This window comes from Camellia sinensis, chromosome 12, assembly GCF_055761805.1.
Source record: "Camellia sinensis isolate YWXY chromosome 12, ASM5576180v1, whole genome shotgun sequence".
Lineage (NCBI taxonomy): Eukaryota > Viridiplantae > Streptophyta > Magnoliopsida > Ericales > Theaceae > Camellia > Camellia sinensis.
Genome location: NC_138972.1, coordinates 99,570,898 through 99,585,514, shown reverse-complemented (window position 1 = coordinate 99,585,514; position 14,617 = coordinate 99,570,898). Strand labels below are relative to the sequence as shown.

Sequence of the window (14,617 nt, the reverse complement as noted above, 5' to 3'; positions counted from 1 at the left end):
CAAGGCAAAATATTCCATGTGATCCTCTGGGACACATGTCTTCTCTCTATTTGGCCACTTGGTATCCTCTTGGCACCAAGGAAAAACCTATAAATATGACCCATTTTCCAATGTTCAATAGAGGAATTTTGGGGATTTGGGGAGATGCTGCTCATTTTGGTACTGCCATACATTTCTTCTTGAGCCACTTGTTTCACTCTCACCTAGCTACACACTCTCCAACTCCCAGATAGTTGTTGTTACTCATTCTCCAGCCACTTTCACCATTGTTGGACCATTAACATAGTTTTATCTCTCAATCATCTTCCTAACCTTAAAACCCCCTACAATAACTAACACTAGTGATGAAACTTATGAAACTAAGATTAGTGTGTCTGTGTATACATATAATAATATGGATGGATGAACTTATTGAAGGTGGTTGTGCCCTTAGTTGTGATGTTATTGGCATAATTTTTGGATGCAATAACAATAGTCCTCTTCAGCCCATCTCCATACATAAATATGTCCATTTGATATTTTGGTATAATGACAACCTCTTTATAGACCCCGACCTTGACATTGATGATCCATCTACCTTGGCGCTTTTTTGGGATTGCTGCAACAACACTAGAAATTGTCTTGTACTGCCCGCTCCCGTCTTTAGCAACAACCGCATTAGGTGTTGTTTCCTTTCCCCTGTCTCCATTGTGTAAATTGAGAAGCTTGCGATCCCCATCATGAAACCAAGTGGGATACCTATCGTGCCCAACCTTAGTTACTTCAAGAAGTCGACGCGTGCCAGAGCTAGAGCCAGAGTTGAAGCTAGAATAGGCCTTATTGATATCCTCAATTTGGATGTTGAAGGCTTGAAGAATGTCGCAAATACTGGCAACGATATTGATGGCATTGCTAATGAGCTGAGTTGTGTTGCCTAAACCATTTTCTATTGGAGTCTTATATTCGGGCATTTCAAGTTCGTCAAGGCAGATTTGTTGGTACAAGACCACAGTAGTGAACCAGTTCAAAATTTCAAACATACGATCTTTGATAGTGTATAAATCGCTATGACTTACCATTGAGAATGAGTCTTGAAGGTTGTCATTGGCATATTTCAATATTTCTTTACAATCCTCAACTGCCATGTGTTGTCGAGGGTCCTTGGAAGCATCTACTTTGACAGACTCTACAACTTTCAATGATTTCACAGCTTTTTCAATGGTGGCCTGAATAGCGGCCACGATGTAGTCCTTTAAGGTAGCGCTTTCATTCTTGGCGACATTGTTGAGGCTATTCATGCAAGCGCCCTTGAAATCAGTAGGTGCGCAAATGCTAGTGACAGCCTTGATGGAGACAGACGCATTATCGCCATTATTGGAGCTTCCATTGCGATTCACTACAGCAACACCAATGACGATGCCAACTACAAGCATGATAGATGCTAATGAGGCAACTACTTTGCCTACCATGTTGTTTTCTTTCTTTTACTATCAACTATGGATAAATAACTAAATAAAATCTAATAGAGGCAAAGAGTTTTGCGAATATGAGATGAATTACATAGATTATCTAAGGCTTGGATATGACCTAAATATAGTTTGGAAAATGCATAAGACCCCAGTGAGGTTAACCCCTATCACCCCCACTGATTTTTGATTAGTCCATAAATTTTTTTTTTTTTTCTTCTATTGGCGGTACGTGGAGGTGGGGTGCTGGAGTCACCCCCATCCGGGGGGTCCCAGCATTACCGATATAGTTTTTGGATGACAAACCTCCTCCATCTGTACCTCTACATATAGAATAAGAATAAGGAATGTGATATATGTTGTTATTAGATTTGTTTGTAAGATTTGACCAGACTTCCATTTATATGGTGTACTTTTGTGGCTTAAACAAATTGACGACAACTTACTTTAGGGATTATTTTAAATGTTCTAAATAAATGTATTTTTTTTTATTTTTTAATGAAATATAGGTTAGGTTTAAAGTGATATAATAGAGAGATAATGTGACTTAAATAAGTTGATGTGACTTAAATATATTAGTGACTTTTTGACTTTTTGATTTTTTGATTTTTTTAAGAGATGCCAAACTTAGCCTAAATGTTGAGTGAATTACACTAACCGTCTCTATAGCTTATGGCTTGTATTATTTTGATACTTGACTTTTTAATTATGACATATTGATTTTAAATTTTTAATCTTGTTTCAAATAAGGACAATTGAAAATATCATTGTTTAATTTCAAGGACAAAGTCGTCAATTTGATCAAATATAAACTAATTTGACAAAAATAAATATCAAAAAATATTTTTGAATTTTTAAAAAATTATTTTTATACACCAAAGATAAAATTATGTAAAATTAAAAAAAAAATAGACATTTATTATTATTTTTTAACCAAATTAATTTTTATTATGTGTGTAGACGATAATATCGATTTTATTATTTTGAAAACCGATACAAATCACTTCTCTCATCAAACTGCACCGAACTGGATTATTTGAAATGGTTTGGTTTGGTGCGATTTAATCGGTCTAGAACCATTCAAACTCGAGTCATTTTTAAATATAATCATTAATCTATATAAAAATATTAAATTAGTTATTTGTTTACCATTTCAAACATATCCAATCCATCCATTTAATAAATATTTTTCAATTCTTAGATTAACAAAAAAAAAAATTAAAGAATATACTAAAGTTTCAAGAATAATGAGTTTGAATTAAGATTATATATAATAAGAGTTTACAAACTTATTAAGGTTAATAGTTTATTATACTTATTAATATCATTATATTATTAGATTATATAGATTATAAATATACTAGCTGTTGAAATAATCGGTTTCGGTTTAGTTCGGTGCAAAAAGTGTTTGAATCGATACTGATATTTGAAAATAAAAAAAAATCAAAATTAAAATTAAACAAATCGATTATTGTTAAAAAAATAGACCAAATATAGTCGATTTGGTCTAATTCAATTGGTTTAATCAGTTTTTTCAATTTTGCTTACATCCCTAGTGAGGAATCAGTTTGAAATTATTATGAAAGTCTTAACTATTTATAAGAAAAAAATTCTTCCAAAAATCTCAAGAAATCCATGCAGGATTCAATCAAATTTATTGGAGGGAGATTTAAAATTTTGATATCTTTTCAAAAATTTTACTATTCTTTCAAAATTATTTGAACTAAAATCATACGAAGAAAATAGTGAATATTTAATTTTTTTTCTCCCAAAATTAAAATTAATAATATTTCAAAATAAATTATTATATTTTTAATAAAAAAAATTAAGAAAAATATTGAAAATAATTTAATATTTTTAATTATATTTTTATTTAAATATAATTTTAATATATTTATAACGTGATTCTAATATTCAATTCCATCGGTTCAATTTCTAAAATCAAAAATGATTGAAAGTTTTAATAAATGAGTTCTAATGGAAAGGGATCCTATAATAATATGATATTTTGGTCTTAATTTTATTTAATTTAATTTTTTTTATTTTCTATAACACCATTAAAATTTAATTAAAACTCTAAAATTAAAGGACTCAATTAAAACTATAAAATTAAAAAAATGCAACATTACGCTTTTAAAACATTGGTATAACCTATGGACCGAACAGCACGTCCATCCACTGGCAGGAAGGAATCCACCACCATTTGTTAATTATTTTTGATCGTACAAAACCTGAGTCGTAGTTACCCCAACAATAACCTCTAAAAAAAGTCAACTAAGCATAGACAAAAATCCAACTCTCTCTCTCTCTCTCTCTCTCTCTCTCTCTCTCTATATATATATATATGAATCAGTCCAGAACATTGAAAGAATCTCGGAAGTTTCCTCCCGCGGATCCTTCTCTGCTAAGGAATTTCTCCTTCTCTCTCTCTCTCTCGGTCATCAAACAGTCTTAGGGCATATATAAAACGTAAATTTAAAGATGAAGGAGGGAGAAGTAGAGAATACAATTGAATAGAATGGGGCAACAGCAATCCAAAGACGAGTTACTGTATGAGAACACCATTGATGGAAACATTGAAGCTATCAAAGCTCTCCGCAGTCAAGGTGCAGGCCTCGAGGTACTACTACTATATTCCTTCCTTACATCTATCATCCCTGTCTGTCTCTATATATATGCTCTGGCTGCAAACGCTACAATGCGTTTTCAATTCCACAATTATATCCATCTTTTAATGGTTTGAGGTATGATTTTGATGAAACGATGATTTTTTTTTTTTTTTCTTTTTAAGCCAGTTTGATGAAGCGTTTATTGATGTGGTAATTATTGAAGAATACGAGGGACGTTATATTGGAAAACATAAATGATTGGACTTCAAGTTTAGAGTTTAAATTTGAACTTGGGAGAACATGATAGGACACCACAAGTCTTGTTTCCATAATCGATCCGAACAGTTTATTTTGTAGGCCCTTAGTATGTATCAATCCAAATTAATACAGACTTTTCAGCAACCAAATGGACCTAATGCTCATTATGATTTATATAACATTGGAAAACAAAAATATGGAAACCATTGATCTCAAGCAACTCCAGCGGCATGCTATATGAGCTTCATTGCAAAACGAACATGGACAAAAGGGGATTATGTACTCCACTAATTTAGCAGGATAACAAATCCTAAACTAATCCCATGGATTCTTAATTCCCTCACTATTAATCCTACTAAGCAAACAGGGCCTTAGAGAACTCTTTTGATTGTCTAATTCAATCCTATTTTTCAAGTCATTGAGTGAGTACCCAACATGTAGAGGATTGAAATGCTGGCTAACCAAGATCATTCTAAGCACTAAAAAAATTGTCCTTAACTAATGCGACATCATCATGCCGCCCAATTAATATGCATTAATGTATGTTTGGGAGGGAAAAGATTGAGTATATATCTAACCTTTGGCATAATGCACAAAGTGGTAGCCCCAAGACTTGAACTCATAACCTCAAGGTTATTAAGCCAAGTCTTAACCATGGAACCAATGGTCACATTTTGAAACCAATCATAGTACACATTCCGTTGTATCTGGAAATTTTTAATCTTCATTACTTGGACACTCAAACCTATATACTTAACGTTGACACCTTAGCCACATTATGAAATCATCTACACACGAAATCAGTTAATAGCAGTTAATTGGGTAGAACCCATTGAGTTAGGTCTTTGTATGCATTTATCCGTGAACTATAACATAGTCATTAATATTGTGGTTGTGAAAGTATACAGAGAAGGAAAGAACCCACTTGAAATTAATGATGTGGAGTTCATGTTAATGCAGTGGATTGACAAAGAAGGAAAGACCCCACTCATTGTGGCTTGCATGAATCCTGAACAATACATTCTGGCCAAGCTTTTGATCGAACTAGGTGCAAATGTCAATGCTTACCGTCCAGGTATGTAAAATGTTCTTGTTCCAATCTGTAGGTTTGGCAATTACTATATGCATAGAACATGAAAAATTGTTCAATGCTTATTTCCTTGCTTATTTCTTTAATCTGTTGGTAATAAGTTTTCTTCGTGATGGTGGTTAATCAAATAGGAATTGTGTGAGTTTGATCCATTGTTGTTCTAAATTATACTAACAAATTTTTTCTTCAGGGCGTCATGCTGGTACTCCTTTACATCATGCAGCAAAAAGAGGCTTGGATAAGATGGTTATGTTGCTTTTGTCCCATGGAGGTATGTTTCATTGATTCAATATTGGAAAGAAACATGTGGCTATTATGGTGCTTCAACCTTAAGTTTTGGTGAAGGACCGGATCCATTGTGTTTAATATTTAACTCTATGTGCCAAGTCTATTGGATTTACTTATGCTTTATTTAATCATTATTCTTCATTTGATGCTTCAGCAAATCCTTTAGTGAGGAATGATGATTGTCAAACTCCACTTAATATTGCTAGATTAAGAGGGTTCACCAATGTAGTTCGTGCTATTGAGGTATTCTTGCGCTGCACAAATGTCAAAAGTTATGTCGTTGGAGATCCTTCATGTGCATTCAAAGGCTGTTATGTGGTTGACTTCTAATATTTGTGTTTGTTGCTTTTCAGAGTCACTTTTGCTTTTTCTCTGGCTGGCTAAGGGAGTTTTATGGTCCAGGCTTTCTTGAAGCATTAGCTCCACAGTTGTTATCAAGGAAGATGTCAGTGTACTCTTCAGTTTCTATTTTCACCATGCCTTTAATTTTTCATGTCTGAACTTTGTTTTTTTTTTTATTTAAAACATATAATATTATGTTTCCATATGCCGCCTTTTACATTATGCTAGGAAGCATAGATACGGATACGAGATACGGATACGACACGATACGGATACGGCGATACGACAAAATCTAAAAAAATAGGATACTGGTACGGTTAGGATACGTTTGTGAAAAATATATTTTTTAAAATTATTAATAGTGAGTTACACATAAGCTAAAAAACGTTGAGAAATCACAATGTAATTTTATAATGCAAAATACTAACCTTTAAGAATTTTGTATTAATTTAAGCTAGTAGCTTGTTTACTTTTAAAATTTTTAATAGGTCTTGCAAATATTTCATTTCAATATCAAGTTTAATATATTTATATTACAATAATAGAACAATTCACAACTTGTCCCTATGCTTTTTCCTTTGACACTAGTGGAAAATATTGTATTCAAGTTTACTTGTTTATTTATTTATTGATATTTAATTTTACCATTGTTATATTTTCTTGTTAATTCTTACTTTTTATGTAGTTATAGGGGACATGCATGAAATAATTAGGATACATCAATTTAATAAATTCGATTATTTAACTCACTATGTTCTTATCGAAGAACGTAACAAAGTACTAGAAAAATATTCTTATATTTATACTTGCAATTGTATTATATTATATTATATTACTTTGCATGAAATGTTACAATTCTAATGTCATAAAACAAGTAAACATGACTTGGAGTATCTGATACTTCAAAATTAAGTATCCGATACTCCAAAATCAATAAAAAAATAATTAAGAAGTATCCAATACGTATCCGCGAGTATCAAAGGAGTATCGGTATCTGACACAGATACGATACAGATACGTCACCCTATTTGAAGTATCCGTGCTTCATAGTGAACTATTATTAAAGCCAGAAGACTGAGAAATATAGACTCTGCTCTACTGTTTATTTCAAAGGCCATTTAAAGTGTTCTTTCCTGCAAAGCAATAAGTGCACATGCTGATTATTACTTTATCGCAGTTGGGTTGTCATTGTACCTTGTGGGTCCCATAATCCTTCGAAGCCTATGAAATTGGAGCTAGTCATTTATTCTACTTTGCAGGTATAGAGGTTTCTCATTGTCAGATTTCATCGGGATTACATTCTGGATTTCTCTTTTTGATAATATTTTATTTTGTACTATTGTGTCTGTTAAAGTCAAAGATCATTGTTCCATAGATACTTGCAAAAGATATTTTGGGACTCTGGTTTTAGGATTGGTGTTGTGTGTCTACTCTTTAGGTGTAATACATTCCACAGTTCCAGCTGTTTGCAGATATTATTCTATTGACTTGCTTGGTGTTACATGTTCTGTGTTTGCAAGCATATGAGAAAGGAATTCTTTGTTGTTACAATGTATTTTGGCTTTCAGTTTTTCATATTTTTTAGGAGAGTTTTAGTCAGAAACTTCTCAATTCTTACTTATATCCTCTTTATTATTTGTTATTATTACTTCATTAATCAGCTCCCCCACCAGATGGTTGGTAGAGAAAGGTTGTATTGTTTCATTTTCATTCATAGATCATATTCCCCCACTCGATACCTTTTTTCGTTTCTAAATCTTTGCTCTAGGGGTTGATCCATGCTGCTAGATGAGATTTGTGGCACATTTTTAATTCATTGACATTGGTGTCCTTTGAAAGAATAAGCAATCTTCAAATCATATTTATCTTTATTTCTGCAACATCATAAATTAGATGTTTGTATAGGGAACTATGTTCTACCTTGGGCATTTCCCCTATTCATATAATGCTTTTATGGTGATTTGTACTTCTAGCTGCCGACTATTGAATTCATATACATTTGGTCATTTGTTTAATGCAGGTTATCTTTTTTATTTTTTTCTTTACTAGAAAAAGGTCATTCCTCAATGCTGGACCCTGATAATTAAGATGGCTTCTAAAATTATATGAGGTAGCATGGACTACAATTTGAATGGAAAAAAAAATCAAAGCGAACACAAAATGGAAAGCCAGTGTTTGAAAATGTAAATCTTTAAGTGATGGAATTTATGTGAGTTCATATGTTGAATGTGTCAGATTCATGATCTTCTCTACCATACCATTTGAATGGTATGAAACCGCCTGCATCTGAAATTTTAGTTCAAAAGTGCAAAAAGTAAAATGGGAGATGATCTTTTGTTCTAATTGTGAGGTTGCCATTGTTTAGGTTGTACATTGCAGTTTTTACAATACTAGATTGATCATCACTATTTGCCTGCTTCTTTGGCAGAATAATAAAGCACCTCATGAATGGGTCTAGTCAGTTGTTGTTATGGTGCTACCCTTGCAACAGCAATAAATTTGTGCATCCCCAGAATGTTCTCTGGAGCTGCACATTGATTCTGTGGCTACCATAAATTATGGTATATAAGTTACTTTGCACATGCTGAAAATATGTTAATATAGTGTCACGACCCAAACCCGGCCCTATGGGTTTAGCACCGTAACCGGCCAGTAATCCGAGATTACCGAAGGCCTGCAGAACAGTAACACAGTAAAACAGAGTACAAGGCCTGGCGGAAGCCAATACAGTAAATAAATAATGTCCATTGAGCTGTGACAGTCTGTATGCCAAAAAGATTTTCATGCATTCATACATAAACGGTACAGAACAGTATGCACAATATTTACAATCATTCAGACTAGGGACTTAATCCCTGCATAATAGTACGGTAAACATTCAGTCTATACAGAACAGTAAGACGGTGCAGAAGGGGGAATCTAAAACACCCCTAAGCCTTGGCAAAATAGGCTTGGAACCTCGCAGTGAGGCACAAAGGCTAGCTTGACAAAACTGGAGCAACCCTGACGCTCCTAGCCGCGGTCCGGTGCCTGAACACCTACATATATATATGAGCAGTGAGCTAAAGCCCAGTGAATAACATAATGCGTAAAGAGGTTAAGAATGAATGTCCTTACAGTATGAAAACAGTTTATTTAAACAGTATTTCAGTTGTTCAGTCAGTACAGTCATATGTGGTACACCCATTAGCATAACAGTACAGTAAACAGTAGGTCTTAAAAGACCGAGCAGTAAATGATGGCCATCAGTCAGTAACAGTAGTGGTTCCAACGAGGGAACCGACAGAGATCTCTGTAACAGTAACAGTAACAGTAAACAGTAGGTGCTAAGGATGCCACAATACAGTTCAGAATATAGGACATACATTCATTCAATTAACAGTATTCAATTCAGAAACAGTACAATTCAGTCGTTCAGAAAATAATCATTTGTGAACATATCTTTACACAATCGTTACTCACAGAGTTTGGGCTACAGTATGCTAGAGCGTGTCTCCTCAGTCGCCAACCCTACACAGTTAACAGATTGAACACACACTAAGCTACACAGTTGGAAAAGATAATAATTTAATCCCTAACGCCTCGGTGTGTTCTACATCTATATCCTCAATAAGATGTTTTAAACTAGGCCTAGGAATGCCTAGAATGGGATAAGGATGCAAAGATGCACTTTTAAAAGCATTTTCAGAATTTTCAGAAAACAGAGTCCCGCTCGAGCGGACATGCAACAAAGGTACACGCTCGAGCGTCAACTTTTCCGCTCGAGCGTACTGTAAAAGTACTGGATGGGTGAAATCTCCGCTCGACGGACGCTCGATGTCCGCTCGAGCTTGAGACATATAACTCCGCTCGAGCGCCCAATCCTCCGCTCGAGCGGACTGTAAAACAGTACAGAGAAATACTGGATGCTCGGATTCCACGCTCGAGCGCCACTTTCCCCGCTCGAGCGGAAGTGCAAAATCTGGGAATTCCAGATTGCACCTCCAAGCCAAAAATCAAGTTTAAATGCATCAAAACCGATCCTCTTAGGCTGAATTTCCAAAAAATACTTGTAAACATACAGAATGACATAGTTCAAAGCTCAATTTTGAGAAATCAAAGCCCAAGGGTGTTCAATTGAAACCCAATTTCAAACCAATTTCATGAACATGAAGAACATGCAAACATGCATGAATTCAAATCAATTCAAAGCTTCAAAACATGCTCTAGTGAGCCAATTGATTCACAAACAAGATGAAAACATGGCCTACACTCAAGACATGAACATGCATGTGACAATTTTACCATGAATTCAACTCACAACTCACCAATTCAAACATGCAAGCATGAAATGAGCTCTATATCAACAGATATGAACTAAAACATGACTTAGCTCTACAATTAGACATGAACCATGCACGAATCAACTTAAAGACAAAATCAAAAGATGAAATTCATACCTAGGTTCCTTGAATGCAAGTCTAGAGGTTCAAATTAGCAATCTACACTTCAATTAGCAAGCAATTCTCCAAGTTCCAAGCAATTCACAAGGTAGAGCTCAATTTCTCTCCCTCTCCCTCTCCCTCTCTTGGTCGGTTAAGCACAAGAAATGAGCTGATGAAATGTTTTGATTGGAGTGTATACAAGGCTTAACATGTGTGAAGTAGTGGCCACTAAGTGGTCTAATGGTAATTAAGTCCAAAACTTGCAATTAACTCATTTTAATCTAATTTAATCATACCTAATCAGTTTTCAGATAAATATACCATAAAATCACATTAATTATGAGGATCACGAAACATTAATCAATTCCCAGTTCGGCCGCCGATAAGGCCTTCAATTAACAGTTTAAACACTAAAACACGAACAGATCAAATAAACAATCAACAGATAGAATGCAATTCAAACGTACACACTTAGTCAATTCAGTTCCAGTTTTCAGTCAGTCAGTTCAGTATTTTAACCAGTCCAATTATCAGTCATAATCAGTTCAGTTTAACGGTAATCAGTGTTTATCGGTAAGCAGTGGTGAGGGTTATTACATATAGCCCTTTCTGGATAGTGTTGAATTATAGATAGTGAAGCCATCAGTACAATAGCCACAATTATTTCTTACTCAAGGGCAGTTCTGGGCTGGCTTACTAATTCTTTAGTTAGTAGTCTATCTTTTAAAATTCTGTTGTGTTCTACACCTTCAAAATTCTGCATTCATATTTATACTGATGCGCTTTTAGTAGCTATTTGATGTGGTTCTTTTGTCTAATGAACAGGATGCCCAGCCTCGCACAGTTATTGCTTTGTGGAAGGCTCATATTGAGGAACCAAAATTCCACCTATCAGATCCTACGCTGATAATTTTTGACAAGTCCACCCGTAATTTCCTTTTACTGAAATTATTAGTTGGAAATTCCATATGTTTTTCTCACTTTATTAATTAAAAAGGGTTTGAGTTAGAAAAGGGGGGAAAAAAATTCAGATCCCTTGTGCTGTTATATATTTGTAAATGTATGGTTAGAGTTTCTTCTAACTTATGTACAGTACAGCAGAGATGGACTAATAGGTTTACTTATGTTGCCTGTTTTGGTTTTGCCAAGCACACCTTGATTTGAGGTTTTGCACTACTTCATGGCACCAAGATGTGGGATTCCTACACATCTACTTATCTTAAGAATGTGGTTTGGATCTTGAGATTTTGAGCACATTGGTTAATGGATTAAGTTATTTTGGTAGAAGTTAAATGTTTTTTGGTGTTCAATTTGTGTAGCAATTCTGTTTTAACAGTACTCTCGGTATTTTTTGCACTAAATAAAAAAACAGACATGGGATGGAATCATAATTACGTCACTAGTTCTTGATAAAAAAAAAAGGCATGGCATACTTTTTCTCCTAGATAATTGAAAGTGGACTTCTTAAAAGGTGTCCAAGTGAGTTTCAAATGGAAATGACATGCAGACAGGTGTCTGGAGTGCCAATTATCAACAGGGAAAAGTGTCTATTTTTTCTCATACAACATATTGATTTAGTTGAAGAGTTGGTCTTAATTTTTTAGTTGGGGAACGAAGAAACTGAATTGTGCTTGGCTCAAGTGTAAAAATGCTTAGTTGTGCATGGCCACAGAGTACATATTATCAATGCTTAGTTGTGCATGGCCACATAATACATAATAATGAAAGCAATCTTTTCCCATATTAAAGACTGGCTGTCCTTGCTGAGCTTCATTTATATCCTAATGATCATGTTCTTCCATACCAGAAACTCGATACAAGTTTGCATCTGCCAGTGAAGCAGAAAAACATCAAATTCAATCATTATACAATGCATGCAGAGGAATTCCACAGGTACAATTTCAAATAAAGTTTGTGCAGGTCTGAATTTTGTTCTATGCTGTGTACATTTTACATATCATGTCCAGTAGAGGATTTCGTATTTTTATCCTTTGGTAGTTATCATGTGGGGTGTGGAAAGCATCACACTTGGTAGATATTTTTTTTTTTTCTGGCTCTTGTCACAAACAAAAAGTTTTAAGCAATGGGGTAAAATTGTGCTGAAACTTTTTCTTTTTCAACTGTTTTCCTTATTCTATGATATGCAAATCGGAAATGCCATGGCAAAGCTGCAGTTACTGTTAAATGATTTAGGAACTTTTCCCAAGTTTCTTTTCTTGTTTAATGGCATTGTTCTACATGACTTGAACTGAAAAGAAGCTTCTGATTCACATATATATTGGGGTCTCTATATTTAAAGTGGTCACAATGTGAGACAAAAATAGGAATCCTGTCTGCTCAAAGGAAATGATGGAAAATGCTTATTATGCAAGACCATTAATGCCTCATTCTGATATCTCCTGAAATTATAATTTTTTCTCACTTCAAACAATTTTTTCCCTTGAACTTTTTGGTATTATGTCATTAGTGCCAACTAATTTATGAAATTGTGGAATGTGAATGCAACAATTGAGTTCGAATGTGTAAGCTTTTGAAGACAAACTTTTGTTTTGTTCTACGTCGTTGGTAATTTTTTAACTAAAAGAAATTCTTTTTTTTTTCATTTTTCTCATTGCATTTCCTTTCTTTTTTTTTCTTTTTTTTTTTTTTTTTTGGGTGCACCATTGATTAACGCTTCGGTATTGCAGGTTATGCCTCCCCCAGTACCACATGATACCCAAACTTCAGCTCCAACAATTGCAAGTCAAGTTGATGCAGAAGCAGCAGAGTTAGCAATGGCAATAAGTGCTTCAATTCAGTCTGCTATGGAGGATGGACTACCGCTTTGCCCCAACGACCACCCCAGCTTCCAAGCTAACAACATAAATGGTTGGGACAATACTACAAATGACACGAGGCAAAATGGATGGGGCTCATACGGTCGGTCCCCACCGTCAGAAGCAAGCAGCAGTGGATGGAAGGATGAGCCAACTAAAGAAGAGTACAATGGATGGGGTGGGCCCAAATCCAAGCCTACTAACAATCCGTTTCAAACTACTCATACGTCACATGATATTCCTCCTCCTGTCCAAACAACCAATACAATTCCTTCAGCTCCTCCGAGTCCTTTGGATGTTTTAAGCGAAGGCCCAATTCACTATCCCTCTATTGATTTCAGCCCCGTGGACTTGTCTATTCCTAATGTGGAAGACGAAGAAGCTTCTAGAACAAACGAAGCTAAAGATGGAGATGGTTCTGCCTCTTGCGTGATATGTTGGGAAGCTCCGGTGGAGGGAGCATGCATTCCGTGTGGTCACATGGCAGGTTGCATGTCATGTTTGAATGAGATAAAAATGAAGAAAGGGGATTGCCCTGTTTGCCGAGCCAAGATAAATCAGGTCATAAGGCTCTATGCTGTTTAAAGGAACAAAGCTGGATATCATGCTCAGGGTTTGGAGGGTGATGAAGGGGTGATTATTTTTTGAATCTCTATTTTTGATTCATGGGTTTTGCACTATACATGTTGTACGTACTCTGTTTATTACTGTATTGGGTTTATTGTAAAGACTACGTACATCAAAAACCAAATCATTTAACGGCTTAAGTTATATGATCTTGTACAAAATAACTTTATGATTGAAACGCTTGCACAAAGATTAAAAAATATTTGAGTTTGTGATGATTACAAAATTTACAAGTGGCACTGATAAGGAGCATTGGAGATTTCATGGCTGTGCAAAGGAAGCTTCAATAGTCACAGAAGCTGTTAAAGTATTAAATTCAAAACTAGCGATGCCATATTCAAATATCAAACTTAAAATCAATTGGTTATGAACAGAAAAACCTCCCAAAACTATTAATCATGCTTAAGTAGCTTAGAAGGATAATGTGACAAGCGTAACAAAATGTGTTTTTTGAACTAATTTAAGAGCAGGCTTGGCATGGAGATAGAACCCTTTTGGTATTATTATGCATATAAGGATGGAATGGAAACCTCCAAGGGTTGATCTAGTGGACACAACTTGGGGCATGGAGGTGTACTCTACTAAGCCTCATGTTCTTTACTCACCAGTTTCAATAAGCTCATTCAAATCCGTCCATACGGGGCATTTGTTCTAATTTTAAATAGTGTCTCCACAAGTGAGCCGGGGGATATCATTAGTTGGCCCAGGGACTCTGTTA

General features: G+C 34.9%; 2 protein-coding genes across 2 annotated transcripts; one reads left to right on the top strand and one right to left on the bottom strand.

The window, feature by feature from the left end:
* Positions 1-365: 365 nt before the first annotated feature.
* Positions 366-1,448, bottom strand: LOC114309690 (pectinesterase 4-like). The gene has a single exon (XM_028255469.2). It carries the CDS (start codon positions 1,446-1,448, stop codon positions 366-368), a length of 1,083 nt encoding a protein of 360 aa, XP_028111270.2.
* A 2,164-nt stretch (positions 1,449-3,612) lies between these two features.
* On the top strand, positions 3,613-14,175 carry LOC114309721 (putative E3 ubiquitin-protein ligase XBAT35). Its single transcript, XM_028255507.2, has 9 exons — positions 3,613-4,065; positions 5,273-5,387; positions 5,593-5,673; positions 5,845-5,933; positions 6,044-6,135; positions 7,210-7,291; positions 11,282-11,384; positions 12,264-12,349; positions 13,144-14,175. The coding sequence occupies exons 1-9, from the start codon at positions 3,964-3,966 to the stop codon at positions 13,855-13,857; spliced, it is 1,464 nt and encodes a 487-aa protein (XP_028111308.2). The 5' UTR covers positions 3,613-3,963; the 3' UTR covers positions 13,858-14,175.
* The last annotated feature ends 442 nt before the right edge of the window (positions 14,176-14,617 follow it).

What these genes read in the sequence shown, in the direction of transcription:
- LOC114309690 (XM_028255469.2), bottom strand. Translation starts at nt 1,448, where the DNA reads ATGGTAGGCAAAGTAGTTGCCTCATTAGCATCTATCATGCTTGTAGTT.
- LOC114309721 (XM_028255507.2), top strand. Translation starts at nt 3,964, where the DNA reads ATGGGGCAACAGCAATCCAAAGACGAGTTACTGTATGAGAACACCATT. An exon ending in ATGTAGTTCGTGCTATTGAG is followed by an intron (nt 5,934 to 6,043) that starts GTATTCTTGCGC and finishes GTTGCTTTTCAG; the next exon opens with AGTCACTTTTGCTTTTTCTC. An exon ending in CAGTTGTTATCAAGGAAGAT is followed by an intron (nt 6,136 to 7,209) that starts GTCAGTGTACTC and finishes ACTTTATCGCAG; the next exon opens with TTGGGTTGTCATTGTACCTT.